Here is a 24,450-nt window from a genome sequence, read left to right on the forward strand (position 1 = left end):
GGAAGTACAGCAATCAAGGATTAACACAGGGTAGAGGTGGTTGATTTATTTTTCATAGCACCTAAAGGCAGGACAAGAAACAGTGAGTGGAAGCTTGTTAGAAGGAAATTCAATCTGGAACTGAGGAGGAATTTCCTGACAGAATGATTAATGATTAGCCCTCCCTGCCCCATAATAAAAAATTATACAGAATATTAAAAGAGAGAGAATATTTCCTCTAAAGGAGAAGAGGAGAAAAATCTTAACAAAGGCAGAAAGCAGCCTCAGTCTTTCTGCTATAGGATAACAGTCTCAACAGAAGCATGAAGAGGCTAGGCTTTGTGAATGGATATTTTATATTCATTCATAAAGCAGCCCACTCTATTCATAAAGGGCAGCCAGAAGCTCCAAATAAACAGCAAAATAGGCAAGGAGCCAAAACGGACAAGATTAGCTCACACAGACAAAACACATAGGACTGCCTTTACAGCCAGTCATGATCCCCACATGACCCCATAGGAATCTGGCAACAGCCATTAAAATATTAGAATAGTGTAGGAATTTAGCACCCACCCCCCTCCTAGAAGAATGAAATATTTTAGAAAATACTTAAAAGGCAGAATATATTTCCCTGGATGAGAAATGGAGAAACATGTTTTAAAGACAAAGCAGCTTCCTGACTCCCCCCCACCTTTGTCAATGGGCCATTAAAGCCTCAACCAAGCTCACTCAATCCCCCCATCATTTGCAACACAATAGAACAGAAACTCACCACATGGCAAGGCTCAGGCAAGCTTGAGGGACAACCTACAATGTTAACTAAGACCCCTAGACCACCTGGGAGTTTGACAACCAATCAGGATACTCTTCCTGTGCCCCAGAAAGTTCAAAGCTCAGAAAAAGCATAAAGCCAGGGAGCACACAGGATCTCAGCCCCTTTCTGTTCAGGATCCTGACCACCATTAAACCATCTTTCCAAGCAGCCTCCATGTTTCCAGTGTCTTTGTCCCCACTTGGAACTGAACCCAGATGGATATTTCTTCCAACAATAGAATAGAATAGAATAGAATAGAATAGAATAGAATAGAATAGAATAGAATAGAATAGAATAGAATTTATTGGCCAAGTGTGATTGGACACACAAGGAATTTGTTATTAAAGCACATATTCTTGCACAGGAACAGGCATCTCAATAGAATACAATACAATAGAATTTTTTCTTGCCCAAGTGTGATTGGACACACAAGGAATTTGTCTTGGTGCATATGCTCTCAGTGTACATAAAAGATACGTTCATCAAGAATCATAAGGTACAACACTTAGTGATAGTCATAGAGTATAAATAAGCAATCAGGAAACAATCACAAAGCTCCCAAAATTGTATAAAAACCCATCCACACTCAACCCCAATTTGTCAGCCACCGCATTAACATGGTACTGTCACTGTTGTTTCTGGCTACCACATAAATGGAGACCGCCTTTCCAATTGCGGCTTGCCTTCAATTCATTTTTCCTGTGTCTTTCTCCCAGCTTGGAATATGAACCCGACCAGATTTTACTTCTGACACAGTAAACAGCTTGCCTTTCTTGGAGTTGTGGGTGCTTCACCACTGGACATTTTCAAGAAAAGATTGGACAATCATTTGCCTTGAAGGATTCCTGCCTTGGGCAGGGAGTTGGACTAGAAAACCTCTAAGATCCCTTCTAGCCCTATGATTCCATGAAATATGTTAAAATACAGTTAAGTGGGTTTAGTCTGGACAAGCTATTCCCTTTCCCACAGAATACCCAGATACAAGCTAGCTAGATACTTTTTACAATAGAATATTGGAGAACCTAGCCCATACATTTATAGGTTTAGTGTGGGAGGTAAGATCAATTAATTGGTTAATTGAATAAACCATGGTTAGCCACAGAAAACTACCACTACCTAATTAGGTTCAGTTTGTTACATCATGCTATGCAGCTATGCTTCCATTTCATTTACTTCTGAGTTTTCTTCTAGCTCAGCTATTGTGCTGTAATTTAAATAGCCTGGCAGGTAACTGTGGTTTGGTTCAATCATGCCAAATTAAGGATAAATTATGTAGAAGCATTTGCTAACATGTCATTGGAGAGAATCACATCTCAATATCTTGGTTATTTTGACATTATAGTGTCCTGATTAATAAAATTAGATTCATGTAGCCAGGTATCCCTAAGTGTAGAGAGAAGCAGAATTTGGGGCTTGATTTGGAATTTTCTGAACAAGACCTGATTGCTGTCATAAAAAGGGTCATAGTTCCCCACCACTGCTATAGAAAGTGACTAGGTTCCAAAGGTCAGACTTCGTATGTGGCCAGTCACAAAAATCTCAGGGAAACAGGTGAAGAATCTTCCTACCATTCTCTACTTGTTCCCTGCTACTTCATATTGTTTTGCCTTTGTTCTCTCAAAACAAATAGGGGAAGGGAAGTGCCTGCAAATGAATCTTTGCCACTCATCAGTTATATTTTCTGTAAAAACTGAGGAGGTGTATCTGTAGTTCAGATAAATTTTTGAAATAAAGATATTGGAAGTGTTGTTCTATTTTTTTTTCTTAATACTTAAAAAAAAGATAGGGAAGAGAGCCACTTGTCTACATGATTCTTTGCAATAGGTTGCCTATATTAATACTAGGCAAGTTTTAAATTAAGTCCAAAGCTTTATAATTGGTATCTATGGAGAGCTGGCACAGTTCACGACTTTAAAGCGACCCTCCCTCTCAATTGTAGGTTAATAGTATTGTAGGAAGTTAGCACACACCCCTCTCCTAGAAGCATGAAATATTTTATAAAATATTAAAAAGGGCAGAATATTATAGTTCCCTGGATGAGAAATGGTGAAACATGTTTTAAGGACAAAGCAGCTCCCTGCAACTTCCTGCCCCCCCCTCCACCTTTGTCAATGGGCCAGAGGCAGAAACTCATTCCCCCCCCCCCTTTGTCAATAAACCATCATCTGCAACACAATAGGACCCATCTAGCAACAAAAACTCACCACATGGCACCTGGGAAGATTACATCAGCCAGCAAGGCTAGCTAAGACCCCCACCCCCTGGGAGTCTGACAACCAATCAGGACACTCTTCCTGTGCCCCAGGAAGTTCAAAGCTCAGAGAGGGCATAAAACCAAGGCATGCTCTGTATTTCAGCCCTTTTCTGTTCAGGAACACAAAGCATGTGAACCTTCTATCATGTTTCCAGTGTCTTTTTCCCCACTTGGAACTGAACCCAGATGGACATTCCTTCCAACAATATTGCATTGGCAGCTTAATAATAAAAGGCAGGATAACAAATTAATAATAATAACAAGGAACATATCCCTGTGACATTAGATGAAAACTTAATTTACAGCCTTTGTTTCTGCAGGATGAGTTATTGGCTAGAATTGTGGGGTTTTTTTGGATTCTTTATTAAAACTGGAAATTCATCATCTATCTGACTCAGTATTGTATAGCTGGAGATGCCTCCTGTGTTCAAATTTAGGTCTTTTTTTAATTAGGGAAATGAAAGCTGACAAAACCATTATTAGATGAGAAAGAAATTTGCTAAACATACGTACATACAAATATACTGTGACTGAAAGCCAAAAGGAATTAAATAGAAAGTAATGAAAGCTTTTTCCTGACCTTTGGAGTCAGTCCGAGATAGAATCTGAATAGGGCCGAGTGGCATTAAACGGACCAGGAAGTGTAATATCTTGCGAGCTAATGAGCGCCTCTAAATTTCTTATCTCTATGCCACCACCTGCAGGGCAGCCACGTTGGGAGGGGAGGGGCGGCTTCCTTTGAATGGGCGGAGCTCTTGTCCGAGAACTCTGAACGCGAGGTTGGGGGCGGTGGCGGTGGTGACGCGAGTTTTTCTGATTGGTGAAGAGCGCGTTCTGGGCGGCTCGGCGGTCCGGCTCCAGCTGGAAGAGGGTTCGCAAAGAGGTAGGGGCTGGCGGGTGGAAAGAAGGTTGCGTGGGCAACGGTGCGTATTCTCAGGGCTCCTTACGAGGCAGCCGGGCATCCCCTGGAAGTACCGAGCGGCTGTGTCAGCAGTTAAGCTGCCGGGGATCTTTTCCCTCTCGTCCTGCCTGCTTCCCATATGTTTTGAACTCCAATGCCCATCGCGCTTGACTCGCGATTGCTTTCTGGGTGGCTGACGATGGGGATTGTGTTGGAAACCTTTGGGTGCAACTGGTATCGTATTCGCTCTACTCCATACAAGTGAAGGGGAATAGTCGCCGGTCTCTTCCGCTTCAGCTGACTCATGAGGGTTGGATGCTGGAATACTACTGCGTAAATAAATGTAACTTTGTGGGGTGGGGGGAAGTTTGGGGACCGGGAATATAAAGCCACGGTAGAACCGGCTTATTTTATTCTTAAATATGACCCTGAAGATTATGAACGGATTGGCCGTTTCTGACCCACTTTTAGAAAGCCGGCGTGGACAGGAAAAAGTGCGTGGTAGGAACTGCCGCGGTTCCGTGTCACTTGCCTCCCGTCCCATGCTGCCCAAACAGAACAGCCTCTCGGGTAGATAAACTGAATAGGGGCCAGGTCTGTACAGTATTGGATCGTGAATTGGATTAAGCAACCGTTAAATATAATAGATACCCTTAAAGATCATCTAATATTTCTATTAATACCAACATGTTACTGTAGGTTGGTCTTGAGAAATTTCATTTATTTATTTACAGAATAGGAGTGGAGTGGAATAGAATAGAATAGAATAGAATAGAATAGAATAGAATAGAATAGAATTCTTTATTGGCCAAGTGTGATTGGACACACAAGGAATTTGTCTTTGGTGCATATGGTGTACATAAAGAAAAATAAAATACATTCATCAAGAATCATAAGATACAACACTTAGTGATAGTTGTAGGTTACTAATAAGCAATCAAATCACACATTCCTACTTTTTGTAGGAAACGGAACAATATAAATTGTAAAGATACAACCAACATGGTTATAGTCATAAGTGGGAAGAGATAGGTACTAGGAAGAATGAGAAGAAGAATAGTAATACAGTCTTAGTAAATAGTTTGACAGTGTTGTGGGTATTAGTTGTTTAGCAGAACGATGGCATTCGGGGGGAGGGAAAAACTGTCCTTGTGTCTAGTTGTTCTGGTGTGCAGTGCCCTACAGCGTCATTTTGAGGGCAGAAGTGGAAACAATTTATGTCCAGGTTGTGAGGACATAAATCTGAAGATATTTTCTACATTATTATTGAACTAATATGCCTCCCATCTCAACAAGGTGACTCTGGGCAGCTTACAATTAATAAAAACCAACAATATAAAACATTAAAACAAGAAATAATTTATTAGTAATGAAATAAGTTATAAATAAATGATATTGCTTTGAAAATTGAGATGGGTTGGGTTTTGGGGGTGGGTTGTATGCCTTCAAGTCTGTGTTGATATCTGGATTAGTCCTGTAGTTTTCTTGGTGAGGTTTTTTGGAAGTGGCTTGGTATTGCCTCCTTCCTAGGGTTGAGAGAGAGTGACTGGCTCAAGGTCACACAGCTCACTTTGTATCTAAGAGGGAGCTAAAACTCATGGTCTCCAAGGGTTCTGATTTGCATGATATACCTCTTGTTACCTTAAGCAGAATTTAGAATAGAATAGAATTTTTTATTGGCCAAGTGTGATTGGACACACAAGAAATTTGTCTTGGTGCCTCAGTGTACATAAAATAAAAGATATCTTTTCTTTTATGTATACAAATTTACTTCATTTATTCATTCTTCTGGCTTTATATGATAATTGTAAACTAACTGAGACTTATAGCTGAATATTTGGTCCATATTTTCTCTCATTCTAATATGCCTCCTGAGTATTCTTGCCATTATACAGTTAGGTGGTAGTGTGATGAAATAGAATTTACATTGGGACACTTTCCAGATATTTCGACAACGACATGTGCGAGGGGAACCTTTACATTTACTAATTATAGTCATAAAATATTAAATCAACAGCATATCCTTCCTGAGCTAGGTATATGCCTTCAAACTTTGGGAACATTATCCAATCGAGCAGCTTAAGATAACAAAACAAAATCAATAAAAAAATCCCAAAGATGTGATAATACAAAACTACCTCCACTGCAAAACCTGCTCAGTCAAATATATCAGAATTCAGATGAAGTTTGCAAAGGAACAGTCCCCAGAGTTCACAAGGCAGAACAAATGACCATAAATTGCCTCAAAATCACAGTGATAGTGTTGCAGGCTGATAACTCAAAGCAGCATGAAGGAAGGAGAGGGACCCTGTTGTGTGAAGGTTTCTAGTTCTCACTGTTCCTTTGGACCTAGAAGTTGTGCTCAGAAGTCATTTCTGTTCAGGAGCTTCCTGTGATGAATGGTGTGATTCAGGGACTTTAAAAGGCCTTTTTGTGATGGCAGAGATGGAGTCAAATTGTTTTCTTCCCTTGCCACAAATGGGATGCCGAGTGTGCTTCCCCACTGATTTAATGGAAAGTGTGGCTGGTTTTCAAGAAGGTAGCACCTAACAGTAGGAACTCCTATCAAGGTAGGGCATAACTGAGACTGTTGCCATTATTTCATTTTTCACCAAAGGAATTGCCGTAGCGGGAGGTAAAGAAAAAGGTGGAGGAAGAATAAAAGAAAAAGGGGACATAAAAAAAAAGATTAGGAGAATAAAGGGAGGTAGACACAAAGAAAGATGGAGGGAAATGGTGCTAAATACAATACTTTTCTTTGAGTTTGTGAGTAACGGAGTAACAGAGCTTTCTTTATTGCATTTATCCTTGCAGGGTTCCTTGTAACTACCAAGCTGCTGTCTCCATATATGCAGAAAAGAATACTAATAGCAGCTAGTGGGAGAGCATGCTTATTTAAGTGAGAAAACTAGGGTGGAAGAATCACCTTTACTAGGTGTGTAGAACCTGTGCCCCCTTGTGTCTGTCCCCACCCCCATGTCTTTTACTTGTGATTCTGAGCAGTTGCTACTCTTATGGTAGTTAGTGGGAAGGGACACTTAATCTGTTTTTACTTGGACAATCATGGATTTCCCATCCAGACTCTATGGTGTCACTCAAAAAGAAGACAAAATTAAGGAAAGAAGCAGTTTTAGCAGAAACTGCACATTTATCATTATTTTAAAAAGTATGCAAGGACCACTTATTTGAATCACTGTTAATTCTTCTATTAATTATATGGTATGTAATTAAAGTATACAATTTGCCCACTCATAGTATAAGTTTATCTTAATTCTCCATGATGAATTTGCTCTTGACTAAAGCGTATTCTTTGAGATAAGATTAAATTCATATATTTATGAAATTTACCCATGGTTCACTATCTTTGGAACAGAGCTTTGGGATATGTATTTTGGAACAGTAATAGCCACTGCTTAGTGTCATGCTTGTTTTCTGTGGAAAATGGTAAAATTGTACAATGTGATGAAAATAACGGATGGAAATGGGCAGGGATCTATTAATCAACTGTGTAATTTCAGGTTGCAATGCCTCACATCTGTTTTTGGTCCTCCATTGTGACAAAGCTGAATTTGGTGGTCGTGCTGCTTTTTATAACAAGTTTCTCTTCATGCTTAAATGACAGAGTTGCAGTAAGTCTTTTTTTAAATAAATAAATATTGAATATATTAAGCCATCAGCCAGAATGAAATGGGCAAGCGGGATGGTAATATTTCTCTTTTTAGCATTTTGCTTTCAATGCAGATGGTTATCTACATATTTAATTGGTTTTTTAATAGACCTTTTCTAATGGATGTGTAATACATGAGAGTATTTTTGCTAATAAAAGATAATATACATGCTGGAAAGCTGGCAGTCCAGGTTCAAGACCCAAGTGCTGCACAGTGGGGTGAGGTCCTGTTAGCTGCACCAGCTCCTGCCTACTTAGCAGTTCAAAAGCAAATGCAGCCTTATAAATAGGTACCAATTCGCTGAGAAATTAACAGCGTTCGGTGCCACTCAATGGATAGACATGCTGGTCACATGACCATGGAAATGTCTTAGGGCAACCCTGGTTCCCTGACTAAGAAACGGAGATGAGCACTGTTCCCCCACCCCCAGTTGAACATGGGTGGAGAGGGGAAACTTTTTCTTTTACCTTTATATGCAGGTCTAGAAGTAACCCTATATTATTTTTTATGTAGGAATTTGCTTTGACAAAAAAAGAAGAGGGTGATTTAAAAGAACAAAACAAGGAAGAATTGGAGGTGATCGAGGAGGAAGAAGAGGTTCTTGATTCTGAAGACTTGGAAGTGTTTTATCCAACAAATCAGTGGCAGACTGTCCGGCCAGGTAATAGGAACATGATTTATTTTTAGAGTTGTGCAAATAATTCAAAAGGGAGGCTTGAAAGGGACTAAAACACCCCTCTTTATTCTGCTGCTCAAAATGTTGTTAGGGAAGAAGGCTGGATTAGGCCAAGATTTACCTTAATCCAGCATTTCTTACAGAGACCAATCCAGTGCCTGCTATTGTTTACAAATAGGAGATGGAATATACCCCTCTTCCAGGGGTGAAATCTACTTACCTTCCATACCGGTTTGGAAGTGCCTGCGCCGCGCTCGCGACATGTGCACGCACACCCTCTGCGCATGCTCAAAACCTTTCTGCACATGTGCAGAGGGTACCAAGCATATTACTTCCTGGTTAAAACCAGGAAGTAACGACAGGCGGGCCGGTGTGCAGAGCCTCGCACTGCGATTGCTTCCAGTCCTCCTAACCACCAGCCAAGATCGCTACCGGATCAGGTGATCCGATCTGAACCGGGAGCATTTCACCCCTGCCCTCTTCCATCATTGTTGTCCTGCACCTGGTATTGCGAGGCATGCTGCCCCCAACCAAAAGATAATGCTATGGCTGTACTAGCTTCGATAGAACTGTCTTCCATGAGTTTAACCATTGCCCTTTTTAAGGATCTAGGTTAGTAGTCATCACCAAATTTTGTATTTAATTCTTCAGGTGAATTATGTGCTGGTTTCCCCATTGACTTTGTTTCTCAGACGCTTGCAAAAGGTGATCACATGGCCCTGATACATGCAACTATAAATATCAATTAGTTGCCAAATGGGCAGATTTTGATCATGGGATCATGGGAATGCTGCAGTGATTGTAAGTGTGAAAAATGGTCATTAGTCACTTTTTTCAGTGCTGTTGTAACTTTGAACGGTCACTAAACGAATGGTTGTAAGTTGAGCAGTACCTGTACTTCAGTTAAAGATTATATTAATGGACATCTCAATCTTTTCATTTATGAATTTCCTTAGTTTAGAAACACATGCTGTGCAATTTTGAGGAATATATATTTTCTCTATGACATATTTTAATTCTGTTCATTTTTTACATTTGTGTCTTATTTAAAATACACATTGGATCAGGATGATTCCTTTCTCATCTTACTTGAATGGCTCAGTATTTGCATTGTCAGTCCTTCCATTGAGATTCTTTTGCAGGATTTTTTGTTTAACAACTTGAAAAGTTATACGTTTCCTTTGAATAAACCTGAGTCCTAGTGACTTCATTGATATGTTGAAACCACTAATTTTTAAAAGATAAACATATAAACGACAGAAAATTTCACAGAGAATCTAGGCTACTCTCATTCTTTTCTGTTAGATATTATTGCCATGTTTCTGTATCCTGTAAAGCCAGAGGTGGGCTGCTGGGGGTTCACGGGTTTGGGGGAACCTCCGGTTAAGATTCTGTGCAGTTCAGAGAACCCCCAAATCCCACTCCTGGCTGGTCCACCCCTCCCCTCCCAGGAGTCCCCACGCAGCCAATTTTGGATGCAGGTAAGTGCAGGGCATGCACAGAGGCTTGGGGAGGGCAAAAAATGGGCCTACCAGAAATTCGGGAAGAAAAACGGCCTCCCCAGGAGGCTCAAGGAAAGCCTCTGGAGCTTGGGGAAGGCAAATAGCCCCCCCACCCCACTATGGTGCAGAAGGCTGACTAGGCCACACCCACCATGACTACGCCCCCCCCAGCAACAGGGCAGAGAACCCCTTCCTAAAATTTTTGAAGCCCACCCAGTGGTGAAATGTAAAATTTGTTACTACCGGTTCTGTGGGCGTGGCTTGGTGGAGGGGTAATGTGACTGGGTGGGTGTGGCCAACTTTTTTTTTACTTTTAAAAGCATTTTTTCTACAACCTCTTCGACCGTAAAAAAAATGCTTTTAAAAGGCTTTGACGATCCCAGCTGCCTGATCGTCAGAGGCTTTTTTTTTCTTTTAAAAGCATTTTTTTTGCCTTTAAAAGAAAAAAAAAAGCCTCTGACGATCAGGCAACTCAGCTGGGATTGTCAGCCAAAGAGGTTGTAAAAAGAATGCTTTTAAAAGGCTCTGACAATCCCAGCTGAGCCCCCACGATCATCAGAGGCTTTTTTTTTAACTTTTAAAAGCATTTTTTTGGCCAAAGAAAAAATGCTTTTAAAAGTAAAAAAAAAGCCTCTGATGATTGCGCAGCTCAGCTGGGCATGGGGGTGGGCAGGGATTTTTGCTACTGGTTCTCCGAACCACCCGCCGCCATTGCTACCGGATCAGGCGATCCGTTCCGAACCGGGAGCATTTCATCCCTTTGCCCACCCCTGTGTAAAGCCCATAAATGTTCTGTGAGTATAGAAACTCATGAGTTGCTGATCAGTGGAATGGGTGGCTCTAAGAAAGTTTTACTTCTAATTTTACATGTTTTTTCTTATGTCAGATTATCAGTTTATTTTTTGAATGACCAATTTTTGATTCTAATTTATAGGCTCTGATTACCCAAGTTCACTGCAGTAGAAATTAGAATTTCAGCAAATCGTATTGTTTTAAATTAGATTTCTAATTTTGTGTTGCAAGGATTCAGGCAATCAATACAGTTCTGACTGTTGATAATAGTGTTCTGTCTGCATTTGCCATACAAATGGTCCCTGGATTCCATAATATCAATTTCTGTAAAAGGGAGTGGTTAAATGTCCCGAGGACATGGACAGGTTGTTAGGTAGGCTGAATGCCACCACGTGTTTACTGGACCTGTGCCCCTCCTGGTTGGTGCTGGCCACTCAGGAGGTGACACGAGGCTGGCTCCAGGCAATTACGAGAGCTTCCTTGGTGGAGGGAGTCTTCCCGGCCGCCTTGAAAGAGGCGGTGGTGAGACCCCTCCTCAAGAAGCCTTCCCTGGACCCGGCTGTTTTAGGTAATTATCGTCCGGTCTCCAACCTTCGCTTCGCGGCGAAGGTTGTAGAGAGTATGGTGGCATATCAGTTTCCCCAGCACCTGGAGGAAACTGTCTATCTAGACCCATTCCAGTCCGGTTTCCGGCCCGGCTACAGCACTGAGACGGCTTTGGTCGCGTTGGTGGATGATCTCTGGAGGGCCAGGGATAGGGGTTGTTCCTCTGCCCTGGTCCTATTAGACCTCTCAGCAGCTTTCGATACCATCGACCATGGTATCCTGCTGCGCCGGTTGGGGGGATTGGGAGTGGGAGGCACCGTTTATCGGTGGTTCTCCTCCTATCTCTCCGATCGGTCGCAGACGGTGTTGACAGGGGGGCAGAGGTCGGCTCCGAGGTGCCTCACTTGTGGGGTGCCGCAGGGGTCGATCCTCTCGCCCCTTCTGTTCAACATCTATATGAAGCCGCTGGGTGAGATCATCAGTGGCTTCGGTGTGAGGTACCAGCTGTACGCTGATGACACCCAGCTGTACTTTTCCACACCGGGCCACCCCAACGAAGCTATCGAAGTGCTGTCCCGGTGCTTGGAAGCCGTACGGGTCTGGATGGGGAGAAACAGGCTCAAGCTCAATCCCTCCAAGACAGAGTGGCTGTGGATGCCGGCATCCCGGTACAGTCAGCTGAGTCCACGGCTGACTGTTGGGGGCGAGTCATTGGCCCCGATGGAGAGGGTGCGCAACTTGGGCGTCCTCCTGGATGAACGGCTGTCTTTTGAAGATCATTTGACGGCCGTCTCCAGGAGAGCTTTTTACCAGGTTCGCCTGGTGCGCCAGTTGCGCCCTTTCTAGACCGGGATGCCCTATGCACGGTCACTCACGCCCTCGTGACGTCTCGCCTGGATTACTGCAATGCTCTCTACATGGGGCTCCCCTTGAAGGGCATCCGGAGACTGCAGTTAGTTCAGAATGCGGCTGCGCGGGTTATAGAGGGAGCCCCTCGTGGCTCCCGTATGACACCTATCCTGCGCAGGCTGCACTGGCTACCTGTGGCCTTCCGGGTGCGCTTCAAGGTTTTGGTAACCACCTTTAAAGCGCTCCATGGCATAGGGCCGGGTTACTTACGGGACCGCCTACTGCTACCGAATGCCTCTCACCGACCCGTGCGCTCTCACAGAGAGGGATTCCTCAGGGTGCCGTCAGCTAGGCAGTGTCGTCTGGCGACGCCCAGGGGAAGGGCCTTCTCTGTGGGGGCTCCCACCCTCTGGAACGAACTCCCCCCAGGACTCCGTCAACTTCCGGACCTCCGAACCTTCCGTCGCGAGCTTAAAACACACTTATTCATCTGTACAGGACTGGACTAGATTTTAAATTTATAGGGGTTTTAAATTGGTTTTAATATTTTTATTATTTTTTAATAATTTGGCTTTTAGAATACGTTTTTTAATGGTTATCTTAATTTGTACATAAATGTTTTTATTTGCCTGTGAACCGCCCTGAGTCCTTCGGGAGATAGGGCGGTATACAAATACGAATAAATAAATAAATAAATAAATAAATAAATATGGCAGAGTAGCATATTACACTATTTATTTGTAATATGTTACTCTATTTATGCAAATATTTATGCAACCAGACTTAGGATTCTCCAAGTGTTGCTGAATTACAGATCCCAGAATTTGCACTGAAGAGGTCCATAGTGAGAAGTGCTGGAAATTATTCACCATCTGAGGGCATAGCAAGGGTCTCCAGCTAGATGACCTTACACTAACCTTATATGATGGAACTTTAATATTCTTTAATTTTTAATTGGTTCCCTTTTTGAATATGGCTTTGAATATTTATGGCACAGAAAGAGACAAAATTGAAATCTCTTAACTTCTTATTTTTAGGTCAAGCTATTCCTGCAGGACTACATGTACAATTAAATCTTCAGACTGGAGAAAAATTAGCCAAACTTCCAGATGACTACAAAGAAAAAAGTGACACAAAAGACTCTCCAAAAAGTAAAAGGTATACAGATTTAAAATACTTTTATTTTTTTTTCCTATTTAAACTGGAAGTGGGTCAGCTTCTACTAATTTTCATTGTTTCTTCGAAAGGGAAGGCTATCAGAAAGGTGCTTCATTCCAGAGCAAGGTCTTTCATAGATATTATTTGAAATTTTGATTTATTAGAGTACATAACCCACACTGTAAAATAAATTCCCGATATTCTGGAATTATACAATCACAATGCAAGTCAAGTAGAATAGAATAGAATTTTTATTGGCCAAGTGTGATTGGACACACAAGGAATTTGTCTTGGTGCATATGCTCTCAGTGTACATAAAAGAAAAGATACGTTCATCAAGGTCACAACATTTACAACACAATTGATGATCAAGTAAAAAGCAAAAGTAAAAAAAAACCAGTATAAAGTAAATACTCAATTTAGCTTTACTGTTAGTGTACTAGTCTTGATGCATCCAGTAGAACTTGTTATCTAGTTTCAATAAATATATATATACAGAGATGTATAGTAGTGATCAAGTTTCTCTGTCCTACTCGTGCTTATCTTTTAGTGTGATATATATGTCATCATCTTCCAACAAAGCTTCTCCAGATTCTCTGTGAGACAGATTAGCCATATACAAGATACTTTTTTTTCTTTTTATGATCCTTTAATCCAGGGGTGAAATCTAATTTTTTTTTTGCTACCGGTTCTGTGGGCGTGGCTTGGTGGGCATGTGACCTGGTGGGTGTGGCCAACTTGTAAAATGTGGAGAAACTCACTTAACAATGCTCTTGCTTAGCCACCAAAATTTGGGGCACAATTGTGGTCATAAGATAGCTAGCTTTCTTTCTTTCTCTTCCTTCCTTCCTTCCTTCCTTCCTTCCTTCCTTCCTTCCTTCCTTCCTTCCTTCCTTCCTTCCTTCCTTCCTTCCTTCCTTTCTTTCTCTTGTCTCTCTCTCTCTCCCTTCCTCTTTCTTCCTCTTTCTCTCTTTCTTTCTCTCTCTCTCTCACTCTCTCTCACACATGCAAACACACACACACACACACCTACACACACACACCTGGTCTGGGCACAGAAAAAGCCCTTCCTGGGGAATTTTCCTGCCCAGACACTCCTGGCAGCAGCAACAGTGGCAGCGGCGGCGGCAGCAGAGCTTTCCTGGGCTCCCCTGCCATCCCGGAACTGTGCTGCGCCGGGGAGTTTTCCCATATGGATGCTCCCGGCAGCGGCGGTGGTGGCAGTGGCAGAGCTTGCCCGGCCTCCCCCGCCATCCCAGAACTGTGCTGCACTGGGGAGTTTTCCTGTGTAGCCACGGTGCCAACGGCAGCAGCAGCGGCAGAGCACACCCTGCCCTTCAGGGACCCGAAAGTGGGTGGCCCGGCCCAGAAGCGGCACGTTCCCCATCATGGGCTGGATGCAGGGGGGAAGGCAAGTGGGTGGCAGTCAGCCAAAGGCCCCGCGGAAGCCAAACGCAAAAGCCGAGCACACCACACCCAAAAGGCAAGCGAGCCTTGCCTGGTCCCCCCAAAGCCGAGCACAGTGGGTCTCCCTCCCCCCCAACACCGCCAGCATTGGCTTACATTCTAGATCCTCTCCCTGCAGCCCTGCCATGCTTTCCTCAGTTTCCTGCCTTCCACGTGGCCTTCCACTTGCCTGCCTTCACATATGGCTGCAGGCCGCAGACTGGTTCGGGGGCGTGGCCAGCCAGAGATTGCTATCGGTTCTCTGAATCTCCAATCTCCACTACCTACTCACCTGATCCGGTAGCATTTCACCCCTGCTTTAATCCCTTTTTATCGGGGTAAAATCGGAGCGACTGAATGGAGCTAAGAGTTTGCTGGCCAGATGCCCTTCCTGAAGCCTATGCGGAGTTTGCAGCATACGTTTTCTCTTTGCACCCAGATAGAGAAACATCTAGGATTGAACTCTCAACCTTCCGAGTGGGAGGCGAGAGTCATAGACCACTAGCCACTGTGCAGGCCAGCCATATACAAGAGAATAAATAAACACAAATCATAAATCGTAGCTCAAACAGTAACAAGAGAGTGGCCTAACATTTCAGTCTCCCAGCACATTCCATCACTGACCTCAAGGTAGCAGTAGTGAAACAGAGGAACATCATCGTACTATGCAAGGAGAGACAACTAAATTATAATGCATTAAAAAAATGCAATCCATTAGAGAAGATTTGAATAGGGACAATGGATTCTTAGACCATTATTTCTGCTAATTGATGTGGCTTTCAGTTATGCTACTGTGTAAACCCATTAGCTTGTTTTTCTCCACCCAGCTTTCTCTTGTTTCCACTTTCTGTATTTAAAGTCCCCTAAGTCTAATAGTGAACCTGCTCTATTCATTTTGTATCACGAGCTGCAACTCATGAAAGTTTATTCCCTAATAAAGTTGATTGATCTTAAAAGTGTTTACAATGTATTATAAAAGTACAATAAATGGCTGGGGTATAGCCTTTCAGAATTAGAATCAACATTGTTCTTAACCTGGGGGCTTCAAAAATTAACCAGAGGGTACTTAATTAATCGGGGAATAACTTTTTGTAAGCCATTTTGATTGTTTACCGAAGCTGGAAGCTGGAATTTAAATAAATACTAACCAGCAAATTATCTATCTAATGATTCTATCAACATATCAGTACTGATTATGCTTAATTACTAGTTCCTTTGGAATAAAGATTGCATTTCGACGGAAAAGAAACATTTATGCTAATTAGCATGTTTCAATGTGAGGACCAAGAGATTAAAAATTTGATGCAATATGAAAAATACATTATTTGAGCTACAAAAAATTCAGAAAGATTATCTTGCAAGGGACAATTTTTACAAAATACAGGCAGTCCTCGACTTACGACCAAAATTGAGCCCAAAATTTCTGTTGTTAAGTGAGACATTGGGTAAGTGAGTTTTACCTCATTTTATAATCTTTCTTGCCGCAGTTGTTAAATGAATCACTGCAATTGATAAGTTGGTAACCTGGTTTTTAAGTGAATCTGGCTTCCCCATTGACTTTGCTTGTCAGAAGTTCACAAACATGACCCCAGGACACTGCAACCGTCATAAATGTGAGTCAGTTGCCAAATGGCTGAATTTTAATCACGTGACCACGGGGATGCTGCAATGGTTGTAACTGTGAAAAAATGGTCATAAGTTGCTTTTTTTCATGCTGTTGTAACTTCAAACAGTCACTAAACGAATTGTAAATTGTAAGTTGAAGACTACCTATGGAAAGGTTTATGATGGCATGCTGGGGACCCTACCTTTGTAATAAGGGTCTTCCTGCAGCATTATAGTATTGAATTTCGATGTCTTCAGCTGGGAAGCCTAATTGTGACCCAGGGGGTTGGTGAAACAAGAGACCTTTGCAATTTTGGAAGCAAAGTCAGAAAAATAGCACAACTGCTTGCCTCTCATGGGTCCCCTTTCAATGGATAACATATGAAGATAAGTGGGTTTTTAAAAAAAATTCTCAGTGGTTAGAGTGCAGTACTGCAGTCTACTGCAGCACTGCACTCTACTGCAGGCTACTTCAGCTGACTGCTAGCTGCAGTTCAGCAGTTCAAATCTCACCAGGCTCAAGGTTGACGCAGCCTTCCATCCTTCCAAGGTGGGTAAAATGAAGACCCAGATTGTTGGGGGCAAAAGGCTGACTCTGTAAACCGCTTAGAGAGGGCTGTAAAAGCACTGTGAAGCCGTATATAAGTCTTAAGTGCTATTGCTATTGCTTATAGTCTGATGAATTTCTATTTTCTGCTCTCTGCCTTCCTTTCAGAGCATTGGTTTGCTAACTTAAAAAAAAAAAAGAACATTGGTCTGCTTATTGTTTCCAATAGGCAGGTTTTTAAACTTTTCTTTAAAAGAGGTACTAGGTAAAAGAGGTTTACCTTATACAGTATAATCCCTAATGGACAACAACCATCAAATCATTATGAATATGTGGAAAAATAAAAACCAGAGCGCCTCAATTTTTTTTAAAAAAAATCTCACTCTAATCAAGGCACCTTTATCATCCTGTACATGTGTTTTCTGACTCTCTGTCTTCCTGTCCACCTCTTGTCTCTTTTTCTTTTTGTTTATTGATTTATTCATTATTAAATGACTATTTTGGGTTCTCCATTTGCCGTTTCCTCCGTGTGGAAATACTTTTCACTCTCAGTCAGCTCTTGAATTATCTGTGTTTTTCTTTTAAATGACTTTTTAAATTAAAATGGACATTAACAATACAGGGATATTAGCACATAGACAAACTTTCTGTCCATTCCTGCCGATTGCTTTGGAGCATAGCTTAAATGATTGTAGATTTTTCTCAGAAACTTACAAAGTTCTGGTATTAAAACAATATATGAGTAAACCTTGCTTTGTGCCATGTGGTGTTTCCTCCATTTTTGAGGGGGGGCTTAATTAAATAAATAGGGTCAGGATGGCTTTACTGAAGAGGATAGTTCTGTTCCATTGTTGATGCATTGTTCACGGTTTATGTTTTTATGTTAGGCTAGGCCAAATAGATATTGACCCAAATTCATTCACAACGCAAGAACTCAAAAAGGCCTTGGCTAAAATGAAAGAAACCACGAAGGCAGACGATACACCAGAAGAAAAGGTATGATATAAATCCAGAAAAACGGTAATGGGAAGGCTGACGAGCCCTTAACACTCATATCCTTAAATTTAGTGGGGAAAATGTTGATAAAGGAAGTGAAATCCATGATACAAAGGTGAACCAAGAAAATGGATGCGGCCTGGTCCGGCTGAGTCCCGATAATCTCTACTTCCTTATCATGTCTGTTTTCTTCCCTGAAAGAGCAAGAAAAACAACCCTCCATTTTCAGTGCAGGGATGCACATTCTTTTTTTCAGACTGAAGCCCACACTTTGAGTTTTTGAATGACATCCAGAGAACATACATTAAACAAGATGATGGCACACAAATCTTATAAACAAACAAGCAAGCAAACCAAACCAAACCAAACTCTCTGTAATTTAATTTGTGATGTAATTTTAATTAGAACCTGGTGAAAATAAAATGTGGTCAGTAGGCACACAGTTCATGATGTATCGTTGTGTTCACATTGCAAATTACAATTGGGAGATGACTTTTAGAGCAGAGTTCCCCATCGTTTCCGGCTTTGCGGACTGGCAGGGGGAGGATGGTTCATGCAAGCAGCCGGCAAGTGTGCATGCAGCTCCATTTGCACGAGCAGCAGACATGTCTGCCTGCCGCTCACGCAAATGGAGCCTAAACGCATGCGGTTCCCTGCTTGCTCACGCAAGTGAGAGATGCGCACATGGGCGCCCGCTGCTGTTTCCATGGCCCAGTTGCAAACCCCTCATGGCCCACTAGTGGGTGGCGGTCCACAGGTTGGGGACCCCTGTTTTAGTGGGAGTCTGGGTAATATGCCTCTGCTCTAATGAACTAATCTGTCTTTGGCTTCTAAATGCCTTTCTTCTTTTATTTTCTAATGCTTTTGTGAGGATCCATGCATGAGAGCAGGTAAGGAAGCTAATTTAATATTCGTCAAAATGTGTATCCATCTATTTTTTACTTACAGGATTCAGATGGAAATGATTTTGATTTTTTTTTTTAATTAAAAACTCGGGCAGTTCCCAGACAATTGCAGCAGATGTTCCAGTTTTTTAATAAAGACATTTGAGCATCAGCTCATTGCCTACCTAACAAAAAGCACCTGAGAGTGTAGCAGATGAGCAGCTGAAAGACCACATTGTGACTTAAATTGTGTTCTAACATTGCAGAATCTTTTTCATGTGTTTTTCACTTTGTTCAATCTCTTCCTCATTCTAGTACGTAGATGTTTCAAACTAGGGGCCTGATTCTTTGCTTTATGAATGCATTGGTTCAGGGCATATATCAGTTGACATTGAGCGGGTGATTGATACCGGTAGAAAGCAAAAAAACAGGCAAAACAGGCATCAAGTAGAAATGGATTCATTAAAATCCAGAGGGTTGTTTTCTTTCTCTTTCCCCATCCCTATCCCGGTTTCTAGAAAGAAACAGCCCTAGAATGAGAACAGGAATCTTAAAAAAACAGTAGATTGGAATTATTAAGGGATATTTATTTATTCCTGTATCTGGCCACAAAGTAATAGATGTTGTTTATGTGGAACTAAGAAGTAGCAGTTGTTTCAGTGGTGAAATCCAATTTTTTTACTACCGATTCTGTGGGGGTGGCTTGGTGGGCAGGGCATGGCTTGGTGGGTGTGGCAGGGGAAGGATATTGCTAAATCTCCATTTCCACCCCACTCTTAGACCAGCCAGAGATGGTATTTGCCGGTTCTTCAAACTACTCAAAATTTCCACCACCGGTTCTCCAGGCCCTGTCAGTACCTGTTGGATTTCACCCCTGGTTTGTTTGGAGAAACAGTCATGAATGTCTACAAGTTTACTTTTGGCTTTATAGTCTTTTCGTTTGCTGCCCCCATTTTCTAGACTCATCGGGAAGACATCCGACGTAGATTCCGTCCCATCGAAAAGCTAAAGGAAGAATTCAGAGAGCTCAATTTGCAGCTGGAAACAGACCTTGAAATTATGCTTAAATTAATCAACAAATTCAACAACTCAGCTTCAACGCTTGAGGAGAAGATCACAGCACTTTCCGATCTGGAGTACTATGTCCATCAGGTAGATTTTTTTTAAAAAAACAACACACTAGCAGTTGTTGGGGACATTCCAGGAATTGACATTTACATGACTACATGTTTTGTGGAATAGGACTTAGCAATAGCAGTATTCACAGCATTTTCTGAGCTGTTTACAAATGTCAGCATATTCCCCTCAATAATCTGGGTCCTGATTTCACCGTCTCGGAAGGATGAAAGGCTGAGTCAACCTTGAGCCGGTCAGGATCGAACTTCTGGCAGTGAGCAGTTTGCTTGCGATACTGCATTCTATCCACAGAGCTACCATTCTACATCTGTAGAAATGGGTGTTAATGAATTTGCCCTTCCTGAATAAAGAACCTGAACTCATTTGTTCAAATTCTGAATCGTGCATGATTTGAATTAGAGTACTACAGGACTTTTCTTTTACAAAGGCTTTCCCCAATTCATCAAGGCTAACATTAACTCTTTCTCTTAACCACATCCCATGTCAGCTTAGTCATTTTACGATCAATGTTCTAAATTCTCATTCCGCATCATTTGTACTGGCTGAGGAGTTTCTAATCTGCTTATTACTGCTTCCCAAGTGTTTTTTTAAAAACTCCCTAACCTTATTAATTAAGTCATACTTAGAATACCATTTAACTCACCAGATTCCCTGGGATGTATTCTAAAGAAATACGAACTTTAGCTTTCTTCCTTCTAGTAAACTACATTGTTTGTACAGGAAGTTTGCAAGCTAATGACAGTAACTGAATTTTCAATTAATCCCTCCAGGGCTGATTATAACTAAATAACAGTAGGGTTGGATCCCAAGAGACCGTGGGTGGAATTCTACTCAAGGAATATTCTCTCTATAAAAAAAACATATTGGCAGAATGCGTGACCTTTCCCAACATCATAAAACATTGCAAAGAGGCTGGGCCCAAAGCGGCAGCAGCGTTATTTGATTTGAGTCAAGAGGTTTTGTAGTTGATTTTAAAGCCTCTTCATCATTTAGCTTCCAGAATGCGTGCGTTGATTTATCTCTGTATATGACTGTTTTAATGTAGTACTCACCTGAATGTGGAACTGTATCTATCATAGGTGGATAATGCGAAAGATCTGCTTTCCCTTGGTGGGCTGCAACTTTTGATTAATGGGCTAAACAGCAGTGAACCACTGATGAAGGAATATGCCTCTTTTGTATTGGGAGCTGCACTGTCCAGGTGAGCACCTTGATGTATACCTATTGCTTTAGGAATCTGGGTAAAAAAGGAGTAACCCAAAGAAGGTGTCAGTACAGGTACTGTGTTTCCCCCAAAATAAAACCGGGTCTTATATTAATTTTTGCTCCAAAAGATGCATTTTGGCTTATTTTTTGGAAAATATGGGACTAAATGCGTCCGTCTGGCTGACAATCTTAACTGGGGCTTATTTTTGGGATAGGACTTATATTATGAGGATCCTGAAAAAACATGCTAGGGTTTATTTTCTGTTTGGGTCTTATTTTTGGGGAAACATAGTAGTTCTTGATTTACAACAATTCATTTAGTGATTGTTCTAAGTTACAACGGCATTGAAAAAAGTGACATGACCGTTTTTCGCACCTACAACTATTGCAGCATCCCCATGGTCATGTGATCAAAATTCAGACCCCCCCCTTTTTTTTTTTTGGAATTTATATCCCGCCCTTCTCCGAAGACTCAAGGCGGCTTACACTATGTTAGCAATAGTCTTCATCCTATTTGTATATTTATATACAAAGTCAACTTATTGCCCCCCCAACAATCTGGGTCCTCATTTTATCTACCTTATAAAGGATGGAAGGCTGAGTCAACCTTGGGCCTGGTGGGACTCGAGCCTGCAGTAATTGCAAGCAGCTGCTGTTAATAACAGACTGCATTAGCTTGGCAACTAACTCCTATTTATGACAGTGTCTCCAGGGTCATGCGATTACCTTTTGCGACCTTCTGACAAGCAAAGTCAATGGGGAAGGCAGGGTCACTTAACAACCATGTTACTAATTTATCAACTGGAGTGATTCACTTAACATCTGTGGGGAAAAAACATCGTAAAATGGGGCAAAACCCTCTTTAACAACTGTCTCTCTTAGCAACAGAAATGTTGGGTTCAATTGTGGTACAGGACTACCTGTACCACCAATACAATTTCACAGTTCCAGATCTTCGTGGCAATGCTGTACGTGGCTCCTGTTGTCACAACTGATTGATCCTGAAGTGAGTACAGTAAAAAATACCCTGCAGTTGCTAAGCAGCTGTAGATGGCAGTTTTTAACCTCTTTTGGAATTTGGAAAACAATTTACCCACCTGCTGAAATGTGGCTTTCACATAGCAGATTGCTGCCCCCCTTGACACAGCCAGGTGAGGTTATCAGAGTGCTGCTTCATGCAACAAAAAAACAAGAGCTGGAGCATACAAACTTTGGGGAATTAGCTGGTAATTAGATTTTAAAGCATCTTTGCTGAAAGGATTCTAGTGTCAGAAGCATAGCATATAAAGAGGAATAGATGCTCTCTGAAATTATAACCAAACCCATCAAAATTCAGAATGCCCTGAAGGCCCAAAACTCACCTTGGTATTCATTATTTAAGAAAAGGTGATTTGCAAGCTTGCAATCCCCACCCCCACCCCCCTTGGATTTTCATCATTAGATTCTAAGTCTGTCTTGTCCTTATCAGTCGTAGTCAGATAAACGGTTTAAGAAGTTTGTATTAGTCCAGGGGTGTCAAACTCACATCGTCACAGCGGTGTCACATGACATATCAGGACTTTCCACCCCCACTTCGCTAAACTGAGTGTGGGCATGGCCAGCACATTATGCATTTGGCCCGCGGCCCGGGAGCCTATCATAGGTATCTTTCAGTCTGACCTGGGTATCTTTCCGATCTCTTCTCAAAGCAAAATTTTGAACCATTGCTTTCGTCTCTCATCTTTAGGATGCCATTAAGATTTTAAAGTGCCATTAGATGTGAATACTGAAGCTTGTCCATGAACATCACTGGGTTAATTGCTTAACCCAGCCCCACCTTTTGTGGCATGGTTAAATGTTACTGTGTATAGATAGCCATTGGGTATGTCATGTGAACATCTAAACTATCTTTATAAACTTCATTGTTTGCTAGTTTGTCTATGCCTTCCTATAAAGTCATATTTTAGAAGGCTATCTTGTATTATGTTGCAGATTAGCAAAATTAAGTTTTTAAAAAGTCAGTTGGAACACTTCCAATCCATTATGTTGTCAGATATATTCCAAAGTATTCATTTCAGAATTCATTCTGTGTTTTGACCTGGGACTTGATTAGTGCACTGTGTTGGCAAACACCATCTTACCTGCTGGCATTTTAAGTGCCTTAAACAAAAGAAAATCAATAGAGAAATTTAGAGCTGACAGTGTACGGAAACTTGCACTTTATTGATTTAATGGGCTATGTAGAAATTGCCTAAATGCACGTCAGTTGTAAGATATAAACTGCAGAATCCCAAAACAGAAGAATTGAATGCCATGTATAGCAGTGTTTGGAAAAAAAAACTGGATTCACACCAAGTAACAGGTTTCATAATGTGTGAACCGATATCTATTGTCTATGTCAAATAATAACTATTCTCTTCTGTTCATTCAGCCATTTTTTCAAATGTTTTCAGGTTGGCATAGGTTAAAATGTAACAACATCTGAAATGTACCTGTTCAAATTAAAACCTTTTATAATTCAGCATATTTCTGTAAAGGATAGGCAAAAGCTGTATGCTTGTTGTTAGAAGCAAGAAGGTCTCCCTGCAGGCATTTGCAAAATAAGAATATAGCTGTGCTGAAATCTTCTGTTTCTTTAAGAACAAAAAGATAATATTAATTTCAGGTGATTGCAGTCCATCCAGAATGAAGAGAATGTTCTGTTCTGTTCTACAAAAAGCAGAACCATCTTCTGCCTTATTTTGTTGGTCATATGTTTCCTGAATCCTCAAATCGATAGATAGTGAAAGTCAGGAATGACTTTCCCTAAGGGTTCCTTAATCATTGCAGACATACATTCTGTTTCTAATTCAGAGTCATACTCTTGAAAAAAGTCACTCCCACAGAAGCAGTAATTACATGCTATATGCTTGGCCAGTTCACATGGTTGTCTTTCATGGCTACCTGGGGGTATTAATGGCCTTGGAAATTCATTCAGTGGAAAATTTGGGAATCAGTTCTCATTGGTCCAGGTTACCGACACTACAGGTAGTCCTCGACTTGCAACAGTTCATTTAGTGACCGTCCGAAGTTACAACGGCACTGGAAAAAGAGACTGACGACCGTTTTTCAGGCTTACTTGCAGCATCCCCATAGTCATGTGATTTACATTCAGAGGCTTGACAACTGGTTCATATTTGTGACCATTGCAGTGTCCCGGGGTCATGTGATCACCTTTTGCGATGTTCTGACAAGCCAAGTCAATGGGGAAGCCAGATTCACTTAATAACCATGTTACTAACTTAACAACTGCAGTGATTCGCTTAACAAATGTGGCAAGAAAAGTCGTAAAATGGGGCAAAACTCACTTAACAAATTTCTCACTTAGCAACATAAATTTTATGCTCAATTGTGGCCGTAAGTCAATGACTGCCTGTATTTCTCAATGCCACAAGCAAGAGGAATCCTTCCAAGCTTTGTTCTTTCAGATGTCTAAACCATCGTTATAATCCATGGATTACAGAATCCACTT

The 24,450-nt window shown here is 41.5% G+C and overlaps 1 protein-coding gene across 5 annotated transcripts in view; it reads left to right on the plus strand.

The window, feature by feature from the left end:
• Positions 1 to 3,820: 3,820 nt before the first annotated feature.
• Positions 3,821 to 24,450, plus strand: part of SIL1 (SIL1 nucleotide exchange factor) — a 52,319-nt gene continuing 31,689 nt past the window's right edge. The window contains exons 1-8 of one of the 5 annotated variants that reach the window (XM_058180456.1): positions 3,840 to 3,930; positions 6,763 to 6,883; positions 7,467 to 7,577; positions 8,130 to 8,277; positions 13,019 to 13,139; positions 17,625 to 17,733; positions 19,578 to 19,769; positions 20,834 to 20,955. In XM_058180456.1, the coding sequence (XP_058036439.1) occupies positions 7,473 to 7,577; positions 8,130 to 8,277; positions 13,019 to 13,139; positions 17,625 to 17,733; positions 19,578 to 19,769; positions 20,834 to 20,955 (797 nt within the window). In that variant the 5' untranslated portion in view covers positions 3,840 to 3,930; positions 6,763 to 6,883; positions 7,467 to 7,472. The other 4 variants (XM_058180463.1, XM_058180471.1, XM_058180484.1 and 1 more) reach the window with 4 other exon arrangements.

The sequence above is a fragment of the Ahaetulla prasina genome, chromosome 1, assembly GCF_028640845.1.
Source record: "Ahaetulla prasina isolate Xishuangbanna chromosome 1, ASM2864084v1, whole genome shotgun sequence".
NCBI classification, from domain to species: domain Eukaryota; kingdom Metazoa; phylum Chordata; class Lepidosauria; order Squamata; family Colubridae; genus Ahaetulla; species Ahaetulla prasina.